Source organism: Uloborus diversus, chromosome 2 (genome assembly GCF_026930045.1).
Source record: "Uloborus diversus isolate 005 chromosome 2, Udiv.v.3.1, whole genome shotgun sequence".
Taxonomy (NCBI): Eukaryota; Metazoa; Arthropoda; class Arachnida; order Araneae; family Uloboridae; genus Uloborus; species Uloborus diversus.
The window spans coordinates 214657301-214680374 of NC_072732.1; the positions used below are offsets into that span (position 1 = coordinate 214657301).

Sequence of the window (23074 nt, forward strand, 5' to 3'; positions counted from 1 at the left end):
TGCATTGATTCACTGTGCGTCCAAAAGAGAGTGTACAGCCTGCTCATAATCACCTCAGTACATCATCGGTGTTAGTCTTGCAATTCCGATATTCATTTTTTTTTTTTTTTTTGATGTTACTTATTGAGTTAGACATTATTTCCAATGCATCAACAAGCATTGCTTTGTACTAAAACGATCAATTGATTTTTGTTTTCAAAATTTTTGAGCCACTACTACCTTTAATAACCTTAAACTTTAAAAACGTTATTTTGCAATATATTCACAATAAAAGTGAAACGTTACTGGAACCCTATGATCTTCAGAACTTATTCATGCGTAAATGGTCTGAAATTCCGTAAGACCTACGAATTATTCCAATCTGTCAAAATTCACTGAGGACGAAAAAAGTACAGGAGCTCCCATTCAAATTAGTAATTGACTATAAGTTAAACGATCTGCTTGTTTACGACATTATTTATGCTGCCTTTTATTTGTAAAACAGTCGATTTCAATAATGTCTTACATCAGTGGTGCCAACTTATTTTTACCCGATGGCCGTACCTCATGTTTAGATGGATCTCACGGGCCAGAAGACGTATAAAACTGAAATATATTTATTAGAACCTAGAATTGTTATCATTACTGTATGACTATTTTATTAGAATTCAAAATTTCCATCCGTTTCTTTTTTTTTTTTTCACTAATTTCTGATTGTTTGGCTCTAAATTTGCAATAATCTGTTTTAAAGCTGAATGAAGATGATCGGTTGATTTGGAAGGTCGGGTACAGAAGACAGGTCGGGTACAGAAGTCTTTTTACAGAAGCCAGGGTCGACGAAGACCATGGCAGGCTAGTTGGAAATTCGAGGCCCGTTTCTTGAGAGCTCGGAACCGGAGTCAATGTTAAATTTAACAAGTTTTCTGGGGGAAAAGGACCCAGTGACCAAACTGACTAGGGGCCCGCCTTGAATTTCGACGACCCTGCCAGCAGGACGCAGGTTGGGTACCACTGTGCTAGCAGAGCTGACGAGAGGCCGTGTCAGCCTAGTCAAAAACTAGGGGCCCGGTCTTTCCAGGTGCCCGTTGGAGTCCAAGTAGAATAAATTTTATGAGTTTTATGGGGGAACTGGAGCTTGGTAACCACAGTGACTAGAGACCCACCTTAACTCTCAGTAACCCTGTATGCTACTGTCTGACCACGGATTGTATGGAAAGACAAACACCGTTTTACAGCCAGAAATGGACAAATCTATTATTTTTTACCGATGCCAGCTTTTGCAAAAGCAGAGTCTCATTCAAATGAGCGGAATACGCGCATCAAATTTTTACTTTTCCGCCTTACTCACATAGATTTGTCTTATCTGGACGTTTGAAAATTCCATGCAATCCGTGGTTGGACAGTAGATAGATAGGTTTAGCAATGTGGAACTTAAACGGTGCCGGCTGTCCGCTCCGGACTTGGACGCGCAGTGCAGATCTTCTTTCTTAATGTGCAACTAAACTGTCATTGTGCTTGTTGCTGTTACCCTCTGGCTTGTTAACTCCGCCCGTGGGGGATTACCACAGGGCACTCACGGCCTCGGCATTATGATAATCGAAGGCAAGCATGCCGAAGTCGGACAGGGCATCTTCATATCGGACATCCAGGAGAACAGCGTCGCTGAACAGGTGAGCATGCTTATGTGAGTTGTCTCTTCTCTCTCTCTTTCACTTCTTTCTCTCACTCTATGCCTTGAGGAATGATTTGCATACATACAGCATGATGCTTTTTTTGATTTGTGACGTGGAGCATGACTGCCGTCTGCAGTAGTGATGCATATGTGTGCTTTAAAATAACCACCAATGGGCGGGGATCCATTAAAATGTGAAGTTGTAGGGGAAGATCAGTTTCATATTGGGGAGGGGGGAGTGTTTTTTGTTTAGGGAAATTTTTCCGAAGATATTACGCGCATTGAAGCAAAATTTACCAATGTTAAAAGTTTTTCTAAAAGTGCCCCTGCAAAATTCACATTAAAGTTTATTTCCCCCCCCCCCCCCCCCCGCCCCTTCTCAACATTTAAAAATTTTGTACATTTGATATGTTTGCACTGTAATTCGCAGGAATTGAGGGGAGAGGGGTTAGTTGTTGAATCAGATTTATAACTTCACAAGATTAATAGCTACAAAAGTACACTGTAACACAGTTGAGCTAAATTTCATTGAAACCGTTCTGATGTTTTTGTAATCTCTTCAAAACTGTATTTAAAAGCAGAAACTGGAATCTTTCCGTCATTTTTCTTTTGGGGGGGGGGGCCTGAAAGTTCTGAAGGGAAGTTCAAGCTTCCTGAGTCCTTTGGGTAACTAGGCACTGCCAAAGATATATTCTCAAACGATCGTGCGAGGGATCACAATGTAAGCCGGCGACCAGCCCTGTCGTTTCGAAGGTTCGCAAGAGTGGAACAAAGAATGTATACTCAAACTCAAAACATATTATAGGGTGAAAACAACAAAATACCTACATGATTCGTGATTGCATTGTTTCTATCAGCCGGGGGGAGGGGGATTTATCTCTCTAAACACGTAAATAACACGGGGCTTACCGGTGACAACGAGAGCAATTGCCTCGTACCGGTCGAACATTTGCCCTTGTTGTTTTCAACCTGTTACACGGGCAAAAATGCCCCACTTTTCTGTTTTTATTACCAACCGTTTTCATCAATAGTTATGTTATTTGAAGTCCTATAAAACTGAGACAAGGTTAAATGAGTTCTTTGGAAAAAATCTAATTTTTCGTACCTGACTTGACCCATAACTCCCGACCGTACTCTAGAAAATAGCAACGAAATATACATATGTTTGTTTATTTCGTGTGACTCGCCATTCATTCATTTATTTATTTTTAAAACATGTTTTGAATTCTTTTTCGTGTAAATTTTAAAAAAAGAAAAGAAAAGAACATTGACAGTTGATATAAGCTTCACTAATCAGATTCTGACGATGAAAAAACTTTTCTTAGCCTCATGAAAGATAACCTGAAGTGAGTTTTGAGGTTATTCTGAAAATTTTCTGTGGGAGGATCCCTGAACCACAACCCTTCTACCTAATTCCCCATTCCAACCAAAGAAAGCCTGAAATTGCTTCTTTAAGATTCGAAAGTTTTCCGAGAGAGAGTCACCACACTCCTTCACCCGTTCTTAAAGTATCAAAATTGAATCCAAAATTGTTTTTAAAACTTCAAAATCAAAATGTTGCTGAGGGCGGATTCCCGAAACCTGACCCTTTTTCTTAGTGCCATCAAAGATGATGACCTAAAACGCATTCTTTTAGAACATTTTGAAATTTTCTGTGAGAGGATACCCAAACTGCTACCTTTTCTTCTTTCTCTAACATTCCAATCAAGCATAGCCTGAAATTGCGCCTTTAAGGTTTGAAAAATTTCCATGAGAAATTCCCATTTTATCCCCCCCCCCCCCCCTCTTTCATATAACGTCTCCTTAAGGCATCATGAAATTGAGCTTTTCAATGCCAATTTAGAGATATTATCGAGGAGAGGCCCTCCGCCAAACCTTTTCCTAATGTCTGTACCACAGAACCGGACTAGCCTAAGTCCAAAAATTGCGATTTTCCGTTTTTTAGTCCGTTGTTTGTATATAATCCTATTCTACACCAAGCCATATGAACATAATTTTCATTAAAAAAAATCCTTTGTTTTTATTTACCAGTGTTGAAAGAACGCGCGTCCTATCTTTTTCATACATCAGACAAACGTTTTCCCTCTCTCCTGTAAAGTAGCGATAATGAGACTTACGTTGTTCTGTCTCTGAGGTACAGGCATAACCATAGCTTTGAATTTTAACTGCAGAAATTTTCCGTGGAGAGCCACGAACCCTTCCTTCCTAAAAATTTCCTTCAGTCTCGGAAAAGATTTCGGGAGATAAAAAAAAAATTCCCCTTCCGTCTAGTGTCACCGGACTTGAACCTAGAGTCGTGTTTCAAGACGTCAATTTTGAAAACTATCCGGAGGAGACTTAACTTTTCTGACTTTAGGGAAACCGCCTAGCGTCCCCGAAGATGGATTATAAGTGTGTTTTTCAGACTTCAGTGAGAGAGTAGCCGAACTTTTTCCCATTCCTTTAACGTCACGTAAGATAGCCTAAAATTTACGTTTTGAGGACTTCAATATCGAAGCTATTTCCGGGAAAGAGCCACCAGATCCTCTAACGTCACTAAAGATAGTCTAAAATTGCGTCTTTAAGACTACGATTTTTAAAATTTCTATAAGAGCTCATAAAACCTTCTCCCATCCTTAAAACCACCAAAAATAACCTACAGTAGCATTTTTTAGAGTTCAGTCAAAAAGTTATACAGGGAACCCCTTGAACCTTCCTCCTTCTCTAAACTTCGGTAAAGTCAACCTAAAATAGCGTTTTTATAACCTTCAATGTCAAAACAATTCTGGAGATGAGGCACTGGATTCCCTAACGTAAATAAAGAAAGTCTATAAATACGTTTTAATTTTGAAAAATTTCCAGCGGTGATAGCCAAACCTCCCCTCTGCCCCCTAACGTTGTTTTTTAAGCTGTGTGTTTTTTAGCCTTCAACTTTAACGTAGAAAATTTCCGGAGAGAGTCCCCCAAACCTTCCTTATTCTCTTAATGTCACCAAACATAGCTTAAAATTAATTTTTATTACTTAAGTTTCGGAAGCTTCCGAAAGAAGACAACAGTACTCTAACCTCACCAGACAAACTCAATTTCACTTCAGTTTTGAAAAACATTCAGGAAGGAACCTCAGCCTCTCTTTCCCATAACGTTACCAAAACTATTGGGATTTTCGACGTAAAATTTGAAATTTTCTTCATTCCCCCTCCCCCACAGTCCCCCTTTTCTGATATCGCCAAATACAAACTAAAACTGCGTTTGTTAGCATTACAATTTCAAACTTTCATCCGGAATGATCCTCTAATCCGCCTACTGAACTAAAATTTTTGAGAGGACGAAAATTCTCGATTTGGCAAATGAAATTCCAATTTCACCGAATGATAAAGATAAAATACGTTATATATACATACATAATATCGAATGAGAAGAAACATTATGCAACATTCAAAAATATTTAAAAACAGGAAAACAAATCTCATTATTGCAATATTGTCTCAAAAATTACCAAGTCGTCAGCAAAATTTGCCAAATAAGTTTTTTTTTTTTTTTTTTTTTAATGATCACACTGACCTCCGTTCGGTGTACCCCTTCTCCTACTTCCGTCCACTCTCTGACGTCATACGAGAACCTAAAATTAATTTCAGGAAGTATAATTCGGTAATTGCCTTTCCTCTAAAGCAATTACTTGCTCATAAAGATTTTCCTAGCATTTAACTTATCTCATATCCCCCCCCCCCCCCATTTATTCTATATTTGTTTATTTTTAAAAATAACTTAGTGCTGGACCAGGGATTGCTCGGTTTCTGGTCTGGATCAAAAAATCAGAGCTGTCTTCAGAGTCCCATCTAACTGGTTAAACCACAGATAGTGGTTGGTACGGGGGATCCTGGAGTGAAAAGTAAGTCTCAAGTCTTAGCCGTTTTGCTTTGGTTGCGTTCGACGACCTCAACCGGTCGACCGGTTACTAAACTGCAGCGTTCTATGGTTATCCGGTTAACGTTCTAAGCCGTTGATTGAAGCACGTGATCATTAGCTATAACGTGATCAACTAACCGGTAGCTACCGGTCGAGGTCGCCTAACGTAAGCTCTGTCACAAAAATAACCGCGGTGTCGACACTGTTGCACCTTACTTTGACTTTTTATGCGACAAACTAACCAGCTAAGAGCCTTCGTGGCCATATTTTCCAGTACGTTTTATTAAAATTTGAAGCAGTTATTTACTTAAATAATTAAAATCTGGTTGATAAAACCACGAGAAATTTTTGACCAATTAAAATAAATTATTTTCTTAAGTAACCGCGTATTCGCAACTCCATAGCTCGAATACGCTTGCGGTGATTAACAATACTAAAGAAAAAGGTAAAAACATTCCGTTCCACGTGTTTTTCTTTGAAGAAAATTACAGGTTTCAGGGAGTTTGTGGTGTAATGTCATTTCAGAGGAATAGAAAAGAAAGTTTCCCACAAACACGATGAAATATTACTGTCATTCATTAAGCTTCAAAAGCAATTTATAAGTTACGGCATCTGTTTTGTTTTACCTTTTTTATCCGCCATTAGACAGTGGCTGCAGCGTCCCTTTTATAGTTTATTGGAGTTGCGAATCAACCAAAAGCGTTCGATGGAGCATCGGCAAGTCTTTGTCTTCCAAATGTTCTGAACATAGAACGAGATTTCATTGCACACGAAATTTTATCTTTATAATCATATACTCTAGATTCTGAGCCTATGAATTGCTTCATAGTCAAAAATGAGTGAATCCCAGTGAATATTTACGTTTTTCTTCTTTTGCTTCATCTATTTTGGCCCTAGCTTTTGCTTTTCAATAATATTCCAAAGATTTTGACTTGAGTAATCTGGCAACACAATTTACAAATGCTTGTTTGTTTACGTCCCGGCAGCTGTTGCCATGGTTATTTTCTACTTTCGCGGTAAATTTAATCGTTTACTAATGCTTTTAATAAAAAGTGTTAAAAATGTTCAATGCTACGATTAAACGTTTCAGAATTAGTTTAAAATTTAAGTTTTCAAAAATGTAATTCCATTTCTTGTACGTTTCGTCAGCACAAGTGGAGACATATTATGTTTCTGAATGTGCAAATGTTTTAAAATTAGAGCAAAAGAATCTTTTTTCGTCGATAAAATGACCACAAAGAAATAATCTTATAATTTAAACCTTCTTTTCCTTTCGAATTTCGTAGTTTCAGCTTTAAAATAAGTTTCAACATTATGTTGTAAAGCAACTGTAACATCAAAAATTGTTAATAGAATTTTTGATAGTTTGCATTACTTTTTACCATGTTTTAAACAAACAATTGCTAGAGCAACCAATGTTTACTATTCTATTTTGGACCATGTTATTTTATGTGTACTTTTTGTGTTTGAAATATTTTTGATATATTTTTTCCTTATGAGTTATAATCGTTTTAATGGCGCTTGGTGAATTCTTCTAAATTTTATCAAAACAGAATATTTTGCTCCTCATATTGTAGTTTTACGTTTAGTGGAACTTTTATTGTTTTTAAATGACTTGATGTATTTATTTACAAATTAGTTTACCTTTTTATTGATTGTTAATGGGGCTATTCCCGAAAAAATGTCCCGTGTGTAGTGCTAAGTTTTTTAATTTTATTAAAGTAATTATTAATTAAAAATGGTATTAACTGTTATGCTTTGATAGTATATTAAAGCATGTATTATTCCCCAACAGCATTTTTTTTTTTTTTTTTGAAATCTTTGGTTAGCTGGAAAAAATTAAAACCTTAGCGTTATGCACGCGATGTTTTTTCTGAAAATCATCCAATGTTGTTTTATTTAGTTGGGGGGATTAATTTTATTGAACTTATTTTACTTTTTATTGTCCTAAAAAAGAAGAAAAAAAAAATTGATAAAATTCACTTAAGTGTTTGGTAGATTTTCATTCATTTTCATTGAGTTTTTAGTCATGTTTAATAACCTAGGATCTTTAAAACATTTGCTCTGACTTTTAAAATTCAAGAAGGGGACCTATTGAGACATTACTTCCTGATCCAATAATAAGATTACTTTTAAAATTTTTCATTGAATCTCATTTCATTCCTTCCCCTCTCTTTATATACAGAATTCTTAACATCAAGCCAGACTTCACTTTTAATACCTTCTTAATAACAATAATTTATTTATGCAAAAAATATTCATTATTCTTAACAACATATGTTTCAAAATATATCTATGTTTACATACAAAAGTTCCAATTATTTAAGACACCCTTCTTCTCCCCCCCCCCCCAAAAAAAAAAAAGAAAGGGGGATATAACCTCTGCAGGTTCGAGACCAACACAAAAATTTATCTGAATTTGTGACATTTAGTTTGCACCTTTTTTTATTTAGGTGTGTAAAAAAAAATGGTTGTTAAATGAGCAGTTCACATACAGGGTGTTTATTTATTTAATATTATTACTTTTTAAATGAATCTTAGTAAAAAATGGGGAATTTCTCTTGGTGTTTTGAACAAAATACAGGCTATAGGTAGTAAAATGTTTCCGTAGTTAGAAGATGTCAGGGGAAAATGTAAAATAGTTGCTCGAGATTGCATGTGCATGGTGTTACAAGCTGCGGCCAAAGTCTAGCATTGCCTGTCAGTTTTATACTCTGCATAGACAACACTTGTCCATCGCATGTGAAATAGAAGCATTTGATCCCCATGTAGATTGTCATCAGATATTTTGTTTTCAGCTTCTGTACAATGTCATTAATAAATTTCTGGGATTATTAACAGGCTGGCTTAAGTGTTGGTGACATGATTTTAGCTGCCAATGATACAGATCTGGTTTGGAGCCGATTACGATACTGTAAGTATTATTATTTGCAACATGAATTATAAGAAAATGAGTAGATGTTGTATTGTAGTGATTTATTCGAAAACCAGTTGTAAAGTTTACATGGAACTTTACTTTGGATTGAAAACAAATTTTGAGGCCTAAGCAACACTTACAAGGTGTGGATAGAGGAGGTTCATGACCCTCCCCTTAAGGTGACCAGAGGTTGCCTAAAGCTGCATTTGGGACTTATTTTGAAAGTTTCATCTCAGATCCCCTGTGCACAAATCTGACTTTTTGCCCCCCTAATCTGATAATGACCCCCTCCAAAACCTGATGCTGGATCTGCCCTTGGCGATCGCAATGAACTCCAGGATATAAAAACCTAAAGCCCTTGCCTATAAGCCTAGAATACTCGAGTTCTCTATACTTACAGTTGTTTTGAATAAATAGAAACCTATATGTAACAGTATTTTTAACTTACTGTAATATCTTGTGCTCTGCTGCATGCATGATATTAGTATTCAGCGATTTTTTTTTTTTTTTTTTTTCAATTTTGAATGTTGGATAGGTTAAAAAGGGTGTCTTGATTTTTTTTAATTTTAAATCCTTCAAAAAAAATTTCTCTGGCACTTATGCATAAGTTTTTAATCTATTTTTGGTATCTGACACTGATTGTTACTTACATAGGAGTTTCTAAGAGCTTTTGTGGCGCAAGCCCAAAGTATGTAGATGTGAGATTTTCTTTGAAAATTGACTTCTTACCGTGTTGGATCATTTCAGTTTTGTCAACATGAAAATAATCATTCCTATTAAAATTTATTCTATAGTTTTAAATTTGGAAAGCCAAGAACTTAATATTTGCGTAAAAGTTATATTTTGACAATTATTTGGCAAGAAATTAGCTATTGCAGTAAAACTCCTTTTGCATATTAACTGTTGAAAGCATAAAATAGCATTACAATGTTGCATTCTTTTGTTTTGAGGTATTCAGGAGCCTTGTTTAATGCAAAAAGATTGAACTTATAGATTAAGAGACATACAACGAAAGGCCTTAGATTGAGGAAGAAAATCTAGTTAGAAAAACTTCTAAAAGAAGACAAGGCTGCGCTAAGGATTTTGAATTGTTAGCCAGTAAATTAGCCAAATTTTTAAAAGTAGTAGCAAAATTTCAAAAGTGTTAGCCAAATACTAACTTTAACTGATTTTAATGTATTTTTTTTCCTGTAGAAATATTTAATCAGAGAACAAAGTATAATTGTATTGAATATTAAATGTTTGCACTTACTTATACTTCAAAAATGCAGCATGCACTTAAGATGAATTAGACACTTATTTGCCAGTATTTTTTTGCCCTTTGCAATTTTTGACAATTTTTTGGGAATCAGGGAAGTTTTTTTCTTTTTTTCTGTGGAAATTTTGATGAGTTCTGTTCGCCAATAAATTCGCCACATCAGAATTTTGTTTGCTGAATTTTAGATTTTATCTTATTTGGCGCAGTGGCTAATGTTTAGTGTGGTTGGTCTATGGGAAAAAATCTGTAAAGTCATGTTTGATTTTTTTTTCTGTTAAATTTACAATGATTGTCATTTAAAATCAATGCCATTGTACTTTCTTCGTGAAGTGATGTGCACTACAGTCAAGCACAGATTCAAGGAATGAGTTAGTGTGTATGAGAGGGGGGGGGGGCAATACCCTATCTGTGGCAACCTGAACAATTTTGTGAGGGGAGAAAATAATATATGAGCATATGCAAATACCATATCTGATGGAAAAGAAACCCTAGATATCATTGTAAAAAAAAATGCAATTGTGAAATAGTCCCCAAATTTGCTTAATCATCAGGCAAAAATATTCAGAATAAAGAAATTTCATGGGAAGTTAAAGTAACCTCCCATTGAGGTGCCCCTGAGTTCTCTAAATATGACCAATGGTTGTCTGCCTTGAACTTAAATTTTTCGGAGGGGAAAAATTCTCAATTTACTGAAAAAAACACTGAATTTTTCTGAATGATAAAATTCCAGGATGCACATATTTACCCTTCATCTAATGAGATAGGATGTTTGAAATCATTTTTAAAAGTTAAAAAACAAAAACTTGCAAAACTGCAATAGTGTATCAAAATGTAATATTAAATATGTAAATTAAAATTAAATATGTAATTATCGGACATAATTTACTAAATATGGAAATTTTTTTTGGTCACAGTGTCTAAAACTATTTTGGTTACTGCAATTGATAAAAATTTTGCGGGGAGAGCTCCAATCCCCCGATTGCATCCAAATGTTATACTTTTGCTCAATCTTCTGATTTATGTAGTCATATTTTCATATCCAGCTCCTTCAAAACCAGAAGCCATATTGGTCTTCACTCCAACGTAAATCTATCATTGATAAATTTCCAACCTGATTCTCGTTTTTCTTTCAGGCTGCATCCATTCTGAAACAAGCAGAAGGCCTTATCACACTGATTGTCGCCAACCCCAACAAGCCTTCTCCGGGATACATCTACGATGATGCAAAGAAGAACAGTGAGCTCATAGAGAAGTCAAACGAAAAGAACATAACGATCAAAGCCTGTGAAAGAAAGAAAGAGAAAAGTAAAACTACCTCATTATTTTACCGTTATTTTGCTATGTTTTATTTTTCAAGTGGATGAAATTACAGCTTGCATAATATATTCTCATGTGGACAAAACAAACTTGTCCCCCCCCCCCCCAAAAAAAAAAGCAACTGACTGTTACATTGTTAAAGATGGCTGTACCTGGATGCAAGTAACAACTTCTCCATTTTTGAGATATTCCTGAATGAACATTATATTCATGCCTGTTTATAGAGAAGTCAAACGGGCGAAATAAAGATTTTGTTAAAGGCGTGATTTCGCTACAAAAATTTAAATCATACACAAGAAAAATGTAAAATTGAATTGAAGCCATTATGATATAAACCAAGGTTGGCCGGATTGGACCCAATTGGGTTGGACCCAATGGGTTTTTTTGAAAAAACCCATTTAAAAAAAACCATTATTTAGCCCACTTTTGAGTTTTTTTAAATTTTTTGAGAAGTTTTTAAAAAATTAATTTATTTAAATACTTTCTCAATTTAAACTTCTTTTTTATTTGTTCTTACCACAGACAATGGACGTAAAAAATGAATTTTGAACTTTAATAGTATTTCTTAGCTCATAACGGCATTAAAAAAATACTTCAAAGATTTTAAATAAATGTATTTAACTTTTTTCTTTAACTGGTCAATAAATTACTCAAATTATCTTGACTAAGTCCTGTCAGGTCTGATTTTCTCAATTTTTGTAGATTGTACAGAGGAAACTACTCTAGCTAAAAGGCTTTCATGTGAATTATTTTCTGCAAACCAACACACCACAAATCTCGAATAAACACAAGGTATATTTTTTAGAAAATAACAGGTATTTCAAACGGTCGACAGAAAACAGAACAGGATGTACAGTATTTTCATTATCTTACAAAAAACATCATTCATTATCTTACTCTGTACACTGAAATAGAAATACAGGCAACATAAAATTCAAAGAAATGTCTTGATTAAGCTGGAATTTAGTAAAAAGGTATTTAAACTACTTGAGGTTCTACAGTAGTTTTGCATAACAAAATGAAATACAATAAAGTAAAATCCAAAAAAAAAAAAAAAATGTAACAAAAAATGAACAATAGATTTTATCAGTTGAGAAGTAACTTTGATTTAACTGTGAGTAATAATAAAAACTAAAAAATCTGCAATTTCGCCATTCTTGGGTTTTGTTGTCTTTTATACTTTTCTTCAGAAAGCGCTGAATTTTAACTAGTTTTCCAGCTTTTTTTACTCGAAGACAATTTTCGCGCTTTGTCCATATACTTATGCTACAATATGCTACTAGTACCCCACATTTTCCCTAAAAAAAGACAAAAAAACCCTCATTTCTTTAAAAAAAACCCAGCTTTAGTTGGGTTTTTTTTGGGTTTTATTTTAAAAAACCCTGGGTCCATGGGCTTTTTAAAAAAAACCCGGGTTTTTGCCAACCCTGATGTAAACATAAATTTGCTATGTAACTGCTTTGCATGGCTGTAGCATGTAAGAATGCGTAAGGTTTAAAATTTTAGTAACGAGAAAACTTATACATATTTTTAAAATAATTTCTAAAAGAGCTGAAACTGAACTAGCTTATGCTTGAATATCAAAATTAATACTGAAATTTGAAATTAATAAGCTGTTTATAATAGCATTTAACGTTTTATAACTTCTAATAAGAATTTCTGCCCTTCTCACTGCCAACAATCTTTGCATTAACAAATATTCATATCTCTTGCGATTTATCTTAGACTAGCAGTACCCGCACAGTGATGCCCGTGCTAAAAATTTAATGGAAGTCCGTTGAATAAAAAGAATTGATGCTCCCTCCACCTCTGATGTGAAATGATTGTTTTTCTTTGTATAAAATGCGTACACACCTTTTCAAAAAAAAAAAACTATTTAAGTTTCTTTGGAGTTTAAAACTTTTCGTCAAATCATTAAATTAGATTTACAGTTGCTTTAAAACTCTATTTAGCGAGTGAAGCGGTTTTTACTGCAATTTAAAATATTTTGCCAAATAAACAAAAAAAGACATCAAATAATATCTTTCAAATGTAAAAATAATTCCGTAGCTCTATTGTTTATCGCCAAACTTGCCCAGCAACCACACTATCATAATCCATCCGTCTAACGAAAAAAAAAAGAACATCCCGTGGAACGTTCAAAAATCATCGTCAGAAAAAAAAAGAAGAAAATGTCGTACATTTCACTCGTATAAACACAAATCAAAAGTTTCATTTCTTTCAAAACAAATCGCCAAAACAATGAATTATATAAACGGTTGCCTTAAAACAATAATCCTAGATTGAACTGCTCAGCACCTAACGTGCCAAGCAGAACCCAGCAGTTTTGTGAGTGAAGCGGATGTTTTTTCTTTGGCAATAATAAATGTTTCACCAAACAAACAAAAAGGTATAAAATCACATTAACAGTAGCTTTCAAATCTTATATTAAGAGCTGCGTTGTCTGGATTTGCACGGTCTACCTTGAGAACAAAAATTGTCTCAAGTGACATATATATTCAACAATTAATTAAAAGAATAACTTAAAGACTAACTTAAATAAACGAAAAAAACACCATGCAAAATTACCCTTCCAAACAATGATGACAGATATTAAAATACTTTTAAGAAATTAAAATGCGAAAGATGGATTTTAAAAGCGTAACCATGGAAATGTAAAATAAGTTTAAGAAATCAGACGCAACATCAGGAAATAAACAATGGATTCAAAAAGCGTAACCATGGAAACGCGAAAATAAAATGGTTGACAACCTGAATCAAAATGACATATTTCGAAATTGATTTAAAAACGCTTGTAACTTTTTTTCCTTTGAAGATAGAAGCTAATTTTTTTTCGACCATGGGTCGAGAGAGATCTGGAGTAAAAAATCTCGCTTTTTCCAATGCTGTCAAAAAGAAAACTGTGGGACAATTCCTTTTTATTAATAGGTTTAATGAAGAAAGTAGTGCCTAAATTTCAGCTAAGCCTAAAAAAAGTTCGAGCTAAAAACGCAAATTACTCCCGTCATAATTAAGTTAGAGCATTGAAATGAATTGTTTAGAATGAAGAAAATTCTACCCTTTTTAACGATACATAATATTAATATGTGCAAGTAATTTTTCACCCCTTTAATAGCCAATAATAGGCAATTTACGTGAAATTTGGGTCTAAATTTGAATACAAAAAGAACTATTTTTCGGATTGTTTCGAATTATACCCTATGTTACTCAGTAAGAAAGCACCTTTCATATAGTGAAAGAATTTTTCAAATAGGTGCAGTGGTTCCGGAGATTACCTCGAACATATAAACACACAAAAATCCGCCCTCTCTCTTTATAATATTAGTAAAGATTTGCACAATGAAATTGGCTGAAGATTTTACAAGTTGAAAGAACTAACATTTATTTGAAGCCTCTTACACAAAGATTTTTTCCTTATCACTTTTCAATTATCTGGTATCAAAAGTAATGCAGGAATAAACTATTCATGTACTGAAAATTAATCTTTAGTGAATTGAATAGTGCTTTATTGGAAATAACTTCTCTTCCTAGCCACTGAATATTTTTGATAAAAAAAAAGTTAGATTAGGGTTGTGTTTGTGAGGATTTAAATAATTTTCAGTTACTTTTGATTAGATTTTTTTAAATTTTAATTGGAGTTTTATAATATAACTATCTACTTTTTGTAAACATGCTGAAATTATGTGCTTCACCAAAAATTTCATGCAATGTTTGAGCTTTCAATCTTTTTGCATCCTGTAAATTTTTAACTTTTTTCTAAAATTGAAAATTATGTTAACATGGTCTGCTTTTATTTGACTTGTTTTATCGCTTATTTTAATGATTCAGTTAATTTCAGAACTTGGTTTATTGTCACTTGTTGACTTATTCACAGTAATTTATTCTTTAGCCCTAAATTCATCTTGGCAGTTATTTTCGTACCAATTTTCACCCATTAGAGCAACAACAATTATTTGCCCGATCCATCTCACAAAGGAAAAATAGTATCGCCTCAGAGCAACAGTAGGATATCTTGCTGTTATTCCCGGGCTTAGATGTCTTACTGTTGCTCTGAGGCGAGGATATATAGGCATGTTTTGTTTTTCATGTTACATTTTGATTTTATATTTATTAAAAAGAAGTGAATCATTTTGGCAGGGGACATGTTTTTAAAAGTTTCTGTTGGTTATCATCAGAATTCACGTAACAATAAATCAATTTTTCTTAAAAGTGTGGATGTTACTTTTGTGCTTAGCAAAGCATTATTAACAATGCTAACATTTTAAAGAAAAAGAAAAAAATATATGACAGTATGCCAAGATTAAGAAACAAGTAAACTGTTTTCACTTATTGCAAGTTATAACAGATGCTGAAAGTAACCTATGAATAAATTTCCTTAATTTTGCCAAAATGTGGGACCATTTTTAAAACTCACTGAAAATTAACGTGTAGTGACATCTCGATGATACATTTATGCATTCTTTTAGTATAAAAATAAACATTCTGAGCCTAAATTGTAAAAAAGCAGTCGAAAACTTTGTCGAAAACTATGGAATGAGTAAAAACAACAACAATGTGCATAAAGTACAAATAAAGTAATAAAATAGAGTTAAAAACTCAGCAAACAGCTGTTTTGGGGCTGTCATATGCAAGCCCCTTCATCAGTGCATAAAAGAAGAACGAAAAGTCCACACAATGTAGACTGAACGAGAAGTGAACAACAATGGAAGGAAGCAAAGTAAATAGACATGGAAACCAGAAACACATGCATCACAGAACAGCAACGACACCTATAGCGGAAAAACGACACACACAGAAAAAAGTTTTTAAAGATGAGATTTCCAAACACTGGGGAAAGGGGGAGTACTCGACAAATCCTTAACTATTGAAGCAGAATTTTTCCAGTGTAATAGGATTCCCAAAATTCTAAATCATAAATCGAGGAGCACCCATGAGTAACCTTGGCAGAAGAAAAATCGAAAATATGATTGAAAGACTAACAGTGTTGTGCAATCAAGGAACATTTTAAATCTTGCTTCTTGACATAATTTTCATGTTCCTTAATACAGAGCTTAAGAGAACGTCAAGTACGTCCTATGTATGTCATTTGACACTGACAAGAAATACTATAAATAGTAGTATTTCTTGTAAATAAATTTATAGTATTTCTTGTCAGTGTCAAATGACATACATAGGACAGATCTGGCGTTCTCTTAAATTTTGTATTAAGGAACATGAAAATTATGTCAAGAAGCAAGATTTAAAACGTTCCTCGATTGCACAACACTGTTGGTCTTTCAATCATTTTTTCGATTTTTCTTCTGCCAAGGTTATTCATGGGTGTTCCTCGATTTATGATTTAGATTTTTAGGAATCCTATTACATTTGGAAAAATTCTGCTTCAATAGTTAATGATTTGTCAAGTACTCCTCCTTTCCCCAGTGTTTGGGAAATCTCATCTTTAAGAACTTTTTTCTGTTTGACATTTTTCTTCTCTATAGGTGTCGTTGCTGTTCTGTGACGCATGTGTTTCCAGTTTCTATGTCTATTTACTTTGCTTCCTTCCATTTTTGTTCATTTCTCATTCAGTCTATATTGTGTTTTCATTCTTCTTTTATGCACTGATGAAGGGGCTTGCATATGACAGCCCCGAAACAGCTGTTTGCTGAGTTTTTAACTCTATTTTATTACTTTATTTGAACTTTATGCATGTTGTTGTCGCTTTTACTCATTCTGAACTTGGTTGTAATACTGTCAGCCCCCCTTAGTTGGTAATGGATAAAGACATTGTGGGAAGCAAAAAGTGTAGGGTTCCATAAGGCTTTAGATTGTAAAGGTGATATTTCTAGCAAACACAGCAGTCAAAATGTAGCCTCTTAGCTTGGGAGTAAGGGATACTTTGAAAATCTAAGTGCTAATTACTATCTTCTTTATAATTTGGAAAATAATATCCAAAAGTGTTCCGAAGACACTCAGAAAAGCAATTAATTCTCAATTATTGACTTTTTCAAAATGTAAAGTGGGGAGAAGGGTGCAATACACACAAAGATTTTGTAACTTTAAGTTCGAAGTTACTTTCGTTTTTAAACTTTTTGCCATATTTATGATATGAACATGTACTTAATTATTGTATTATTTTGGTGTTTATTAAGATTATTTCAAAACCATTTTAACACTAACGTTCATTACTTTTTTTAAGTATCTAGTAATTAATTATTACATTTTTAGACAAGTGTTAGTATGATAAAATGAAAAACATTAACCCGCATTACCGAATTCTTGCCCAGTCAAATAGTATATGTTGGAGCGCACGGTATTTGTTTAAACGGGGTTAACAATATATTTTAAACAAAAAAAGATTTTTTTTTCTTGTTTTCAAATCCTTTGGATATGGTAATTAACTGTAGTGCACCCGTTCTGTTTACATGCTTTCTGTGATATCAGCCTCTGCTGAAAACTGCTTTGTGTGTTAATTGAGCCCATGTGTAAGTATACGATTTTACTCAGTCTGATTATTATTAAATCTTTAAAAAATATTGAATTTACCCTAACGATTAGTTGTGAAGAGCAGTGTTATAATTTTCATTGATTTTTTTAAAACTACTTTAAGAATTATTTTTTTTTTTATTAATATGTTTTGCGAATCATCTCCACATTGTTCAAACATACCTTTGATGGTTTAAAAATTGATTAATATTTATTTTTTAGTGTTTTTTTTTTCTAACCTTTTGATTTGCAACTTTTTGCATTGATGAAGGATTTTCTGGTAACTCTAAAACACATGTCTGCAAATTATATTTTCTCACTACTTTAAAATGTTTTAATTTCAATATTTTTATCGTCATCCATTTTTGAATTTCTGAAATAGAAAGACATATGAATAACAGTACTTAAAACATGAGTGTGGAATGCTCAATTACTTTTCTCTATTCATTTTCAATTTTGCTCCTGTGTTCCACTTCTTGTTATGATTTAATTTTGAATCCTAGTAAAAAAAAATCTTGCCAAATGTTAATTATTTTTGCATTATATATTTCAACATGCAAATCAAATCAAATAAAATCATATCAAAATAAAATTACCATGATGTTAATGTAAAGACTTAAAAGGTCCCAAAGAAATTGAAGTAATTACCAATGTATGTAGTAATGAAAAACATTCTAGTGTTTTGTATAGATTTCATATTTGAGGTCTCCGCTTTCTCATTTGAAAAATAAATGAATCAAAAGTTGTCTGAAGCCTACAGGAAAGTTTTCTGTTGCTGCAAATGTCAAAAAGAGTTTCAAATATCATTACAATTGCTTTACTAGCATGTAATCCATAAGTAAAGAGAAAAAAATGGTAAATGTTTAGGATAATAAAATTAAGTGGTTTCAAATTTAAATAGTTTTTTCTTTTTTTAATATGAAAGAATTTCATTGATGGCGAAACAGTGACATGTTTTTGGACGGATAAATTATTTCCCTTGGGTCCCAATTTTCGAATATGATATCTTAAAGTCTGGTTGAATTTTAAGAAAAGTCGCTAAATTCAGCAAATTTCAATTAGCAATGTAAGACATCTTTCACACTCTTTGCAGATAGATGTCCAGCCATATGCAGACAGTGAAATCGCGTTATATCTTCCATTTCTCACCAAGTCTTTAAATTTGGATCTTTTCTCAACATTTCAGAGGACTTTTAAGACCTTATATCTCAATAACAAGGGGAGAATGGCAAGTAATATTTGTATCAGAAAAGGTCTCAATATGCTCTTTTCATTACTACCTCAGGGTTGTTAACCTTGTAGGAACAATTTGAGGAACTTATGTGGTGATTTTGAGGAGCAATTTTAAATAGCAAAATATAAGCTTGAAAAGGATGAATCATATGGTCTCTGGCTTCAGTCCGAGTCTCAAAGACAGGCCAAGACTCTGAACCAGCAGCCTCCCTGGCTCAGGTCCAAGGAACTGCTTAACTTGAGCAGGAATGAGATCAAGAAGTCTGTTGGGTTACTAACTGGACACTGCTCTCTTAATAGGCACCTTAATCTGATGGGTGTTATCGTCAACCCTTCATGTAGAGGATGTCATATGGCTGATGAAAGCTCAATTCACATGCTATCTACTCTGCACAAAGATTTGAGCACTTGGGATACCACTATGTAGATCCCTGGAAACTACCTAGAATTTTGGTTAGGCAACTGCTGAGATTTATTTCTGTTACTGGGCTCCTTTAGTAGTCTAAGCGGGGATAGTACAATAGACCTGTGGTCTCAGTGCTCGCGCTAGTTTCAAGCGTCCCCCTTTTCACTTCATACTTCATACTTCAAGCATGAAAACGTTCAGGCGGGAAATGAGGAGTAAAATAACATCTTTGCGGAACTACAGTTTCGCCATTTTTTGAGAGCAACTCCGCAAAACGTGGAGCAGTTGGCAATCAGCTACCTGTTTATTTTTTTGCATTATTACACTATTTGTGTGGTTCCCTAGTAAGAATATTTTGAGTCGGGGGGATTATTTAATTCTTAATTTAACATTAGCTCTTGTCAACTCATGTAAAACTTTATTTTCTAGGTCCACCACCTCTGCCTCCTCCCAAACCGCTGCATCTCATAGGCAAGACCACTACCCTGAACAATCTTTCATATCCGCCCCCGAGCGACCCTCCCCCTCCCCCCACACTTACCTGTAGTCCCGAACCGGAGGACGTAGATGGCAATGATGCCCTTTCTTTTCAAGAGGACATTGAGCCCTTGCTGGACCCCAAGAAGTGTGACATCAAGCCCGGCAAGGAGACCACCATCGAGATCACCAAGGAGAGGATGGGCCTCGGCCTCAGCATTGTAGGAGGATCGGACACGCCCCTGGTAGGCTCCTTTTCATTTTCTTTCACGCGCTCATTGTTATGTCCGCAGTATTATTTGAGTGTTGCCGAGATTATGTCTTTCAGTTTTATAAAGTACTAGCAATACCTGCACGGCTTTGCCCATAGTAGAAAATTAGAAGGTCATTTGGTTTGCCTGTACATTTACAAATAATAGATAATGAATTTCTCGCCAATTTGCATATTCATTTGCTTGCCCATGTTACGATTCCACGTTTTGATAATTTCTTAATTTATTCATCCACCTTGTGATAATTTGCTCGGTAAAATTTTCTTAAAATTGGAATATAAAAAGAACAAAATCGAATTTTTAAAAAATCGCTTCAAGGTTCACACTTTTATACTACAAACTAATTTTGTAACAAATTTCATGAAAATCGACCGAACCGTTTAGGTGCAATGCGCTTTAGAGAGAGATATCCAGACAGAGATCCAAATATCCAGACAAACTTTGAGCTTTATTATTACTACTGTAGTTGCAAAAGAATGGTAGAATGCAGAGCCTCTACTTACAGTACAACCTTGTTTATCCAGACTAACTAGACCAAAGACAGTCCGGATAAGCAAAAAACCAGTTAATATATGTAGTATGGAAAGTATGCAAAACAAGTCCTTAAATAGCAAACATATCTTTTATTGCAGCAAAAAAACAATGCATTGCAACAAAAATCACATAAGATTTTTTTGCACAATCCACATTTTATCATTTATATTATTCAATCGAACACTTGATCATTTATAGTTCAGCTACAGTGGTGTCAGACTACCCCCCCCCCTTAAGCAGTGATGCTCACATCAATTTTTCTGATGGTATACTCCCAGTAATCCATTATGCACAATATGTGTATGTGATCATATACATAGCATGTCATAATATGAAAATTTATGAAGCTTGAGGGTATGTGCTATATGCCTAAAAAATGTTTGAGAGTATACAACAAGGGCACCCTTATGCAAAATTTTAAGGGGGGGTGGGCTCAAAAATTTTCCCCATGGTTTAGCAAAATGTTTTCCCCCATGAAATTGATTTTAGTACAGATTAGGGATATTAAAATTTGACATTTTTAAAAACTTATTCATTAATGGCTGGAAAAGAAATTTTTATGCAAAGAAAAATGCACTAAAAGCAAGGAAGTTCTCATTTCTAAGGGGGGCTCGAGCCCCCACTTGCCTCCTATATGGGCGCCCTTGGTATACAGCGTATATGGAACACTACTGCCCCTAAGTACACCAAGATGTTTCTTAGATTGCTATAATTTATAGCAGTACCTATTCAAAAGTTGTACAGTTAAATCAAAATAAACAAGCAAATATTTGATGCACTTAACAGTTCAGCTATCATACTTTGTAAAATTATTATTTGTTTTCATGTAAAACTTTTTTTTAGACTACAGATTTGATCTGAATAAACCATAGATTCGTTTGAACGAGGTTCTACTGTACAGTTAAAAAATCACCGTTTCTACAAATCTAAGCCTTGAACAATAAACTAGATCTTGAAAATACCATCGAAGTTATAAATTTTGAAAATTCGAAGAAAATTGTCTTTGAAGCTTATTTTGCAAAATTATAAGTGGTCATTTTCTCTAAATCATTATTATTTATTATTTTCAGTCTTCAAAAGAATATTAAACTATTTTTATTCCCCCTCCCCCTCCTTTTTTAAAGCATGTTTTTTTTTCTCCTTCTCCAAAATCTTTGGTCTTCAGCTATAATACCAATCTTAGTATATTTATATGTATTTGTACACACGAAAGTTGCATTGCCCCCCCCCCCTCCCATACACACACAAACGCTCTGCCCAGAAAAAGTGCTTGTTACAGTCATCTTAATTTATTAGAAAGAACTATTGGGATCCCTATTTATAGTCTTTAGAACTTGCTTTTCATACATAGCTAACCTAAATTCCATTTAATAAGGGGAAATTCATGTAACATGAAAATATGTACAGAGATGAGCTATGGTGAGGAAAACACAAATTCAAACTTAGTTGCATTACTAGCTACTCTCCATCATTTTAAAAGAACTTCAAATGTTTTTCTATGGATGTTAGTGTGTGTCAATGCGTAAAATTAAGCATGTTTTAAATACAAGTTACATTGAGCTCTCATTTTCTTATATCTCTAAAGCTCATAACTTTGCAATCATTAAGAAAAGGCAATCACAAAACATATGTCTGCATTATTCTGATATTCATGCTTGATTGTGTTTGCTTTACAATTCATTAAAAGTATAAATCCAAAAATGGGAGGCTTCCAAGCGACCTCCAGATCAAATTTGAACCTTAACATTGTTACTTCCCTAAATAAGGCTCTCTCCCCTATGCTTAAAATAAATGATGCGAAACATATTCAAGAAGATTTTTTCCATCTTACCTCCTCAAAGGTGTAGGAAAAGAATGGTCAAAAAGTGGAAAATGCGTTGAAAAAAAGTAACATTTAAGGACAGCCCAAAAGTACTCCTTCAAAATCTCATTTAACTCGTTTAAATCTCCTCCAATACTCCTTCATTTTATTTCTGAAATTGAATACAAACCTTGAATGTCTTTTTCAGTGCCAAAAGATGCCCAACTTTAATGTTAAAAAAGATAATTTAAAGTGTGTACCAGTGTTCCGATATATGCAAAACCCAGTTTGGAATTTAACTAGAAATTCACTTTAATTTTAAGCGCTTTACTATTATTTTTATTTAATTATTATATTATTATTATTATTCAATGGGTGGGGGCACTTGTTAATATCGCCTAGGGCAGCAAAACTACTAGAGCCGGGCCCTGATGGACTTTGCAGCGATGTGCGTAATACAATGACTCGAGGCGGATACAAACCAGACATGTTTATTAGACTACGGACGATCACGGACTACGCGGGCGGTAACCGCCGACTGTGTAGAGACACAACTGGCACATGCGCAATAGGCACAAGTGTGACGTATGTGACATCTTCCCCTGTAAAAATAAAAAAAACACAGAACATACAATATTACAAGAACAATTAAAGAGAGTTTATAAGTACAGTCTATTAGGTGGCCTGACAATGCGGCCCGATTTGGTTTGGACAAGTTTGGGAGAAAGTTCGGAGAGTTTTGTTGGTGAGGTGTGTCTTAGAGCTGGTGAAGCTACTGGAGGTGGAGGCGATGAAAGGACTTCTGCAGGTGACTTGTCGAACTTAAAGTCAGCAAAACGTTTCTGGGAAACAAGAAGG

At 34.2% G+C, this 23074-nt stretch overlaps 1 protein-coding gene across 1 annotated transcript in view; it reads left to right on the forward strand.

Moving 5' to 3' along the window:
• Positions 1–23074, forward strand: part of LOC129216269 (multiple PDZ domain protein-like) — a 125045-nt gene that overhangs the window by 57775 nt on the left and 44196 nt on the right. The window contains 5 exon segments of the mRNA XM_054850474.1: positions 1548–1649; positions 8378–8431; positions 8433–8450; positions 10845–11016; positions 19727–19854. Of these exon segments, the coding sequence (XP_054706449.1) occupies positions 1548–1649; positions 8378–8431; positions 8433–8450; positions 10845–11016; positions 19727–19854 (474 nt within the window).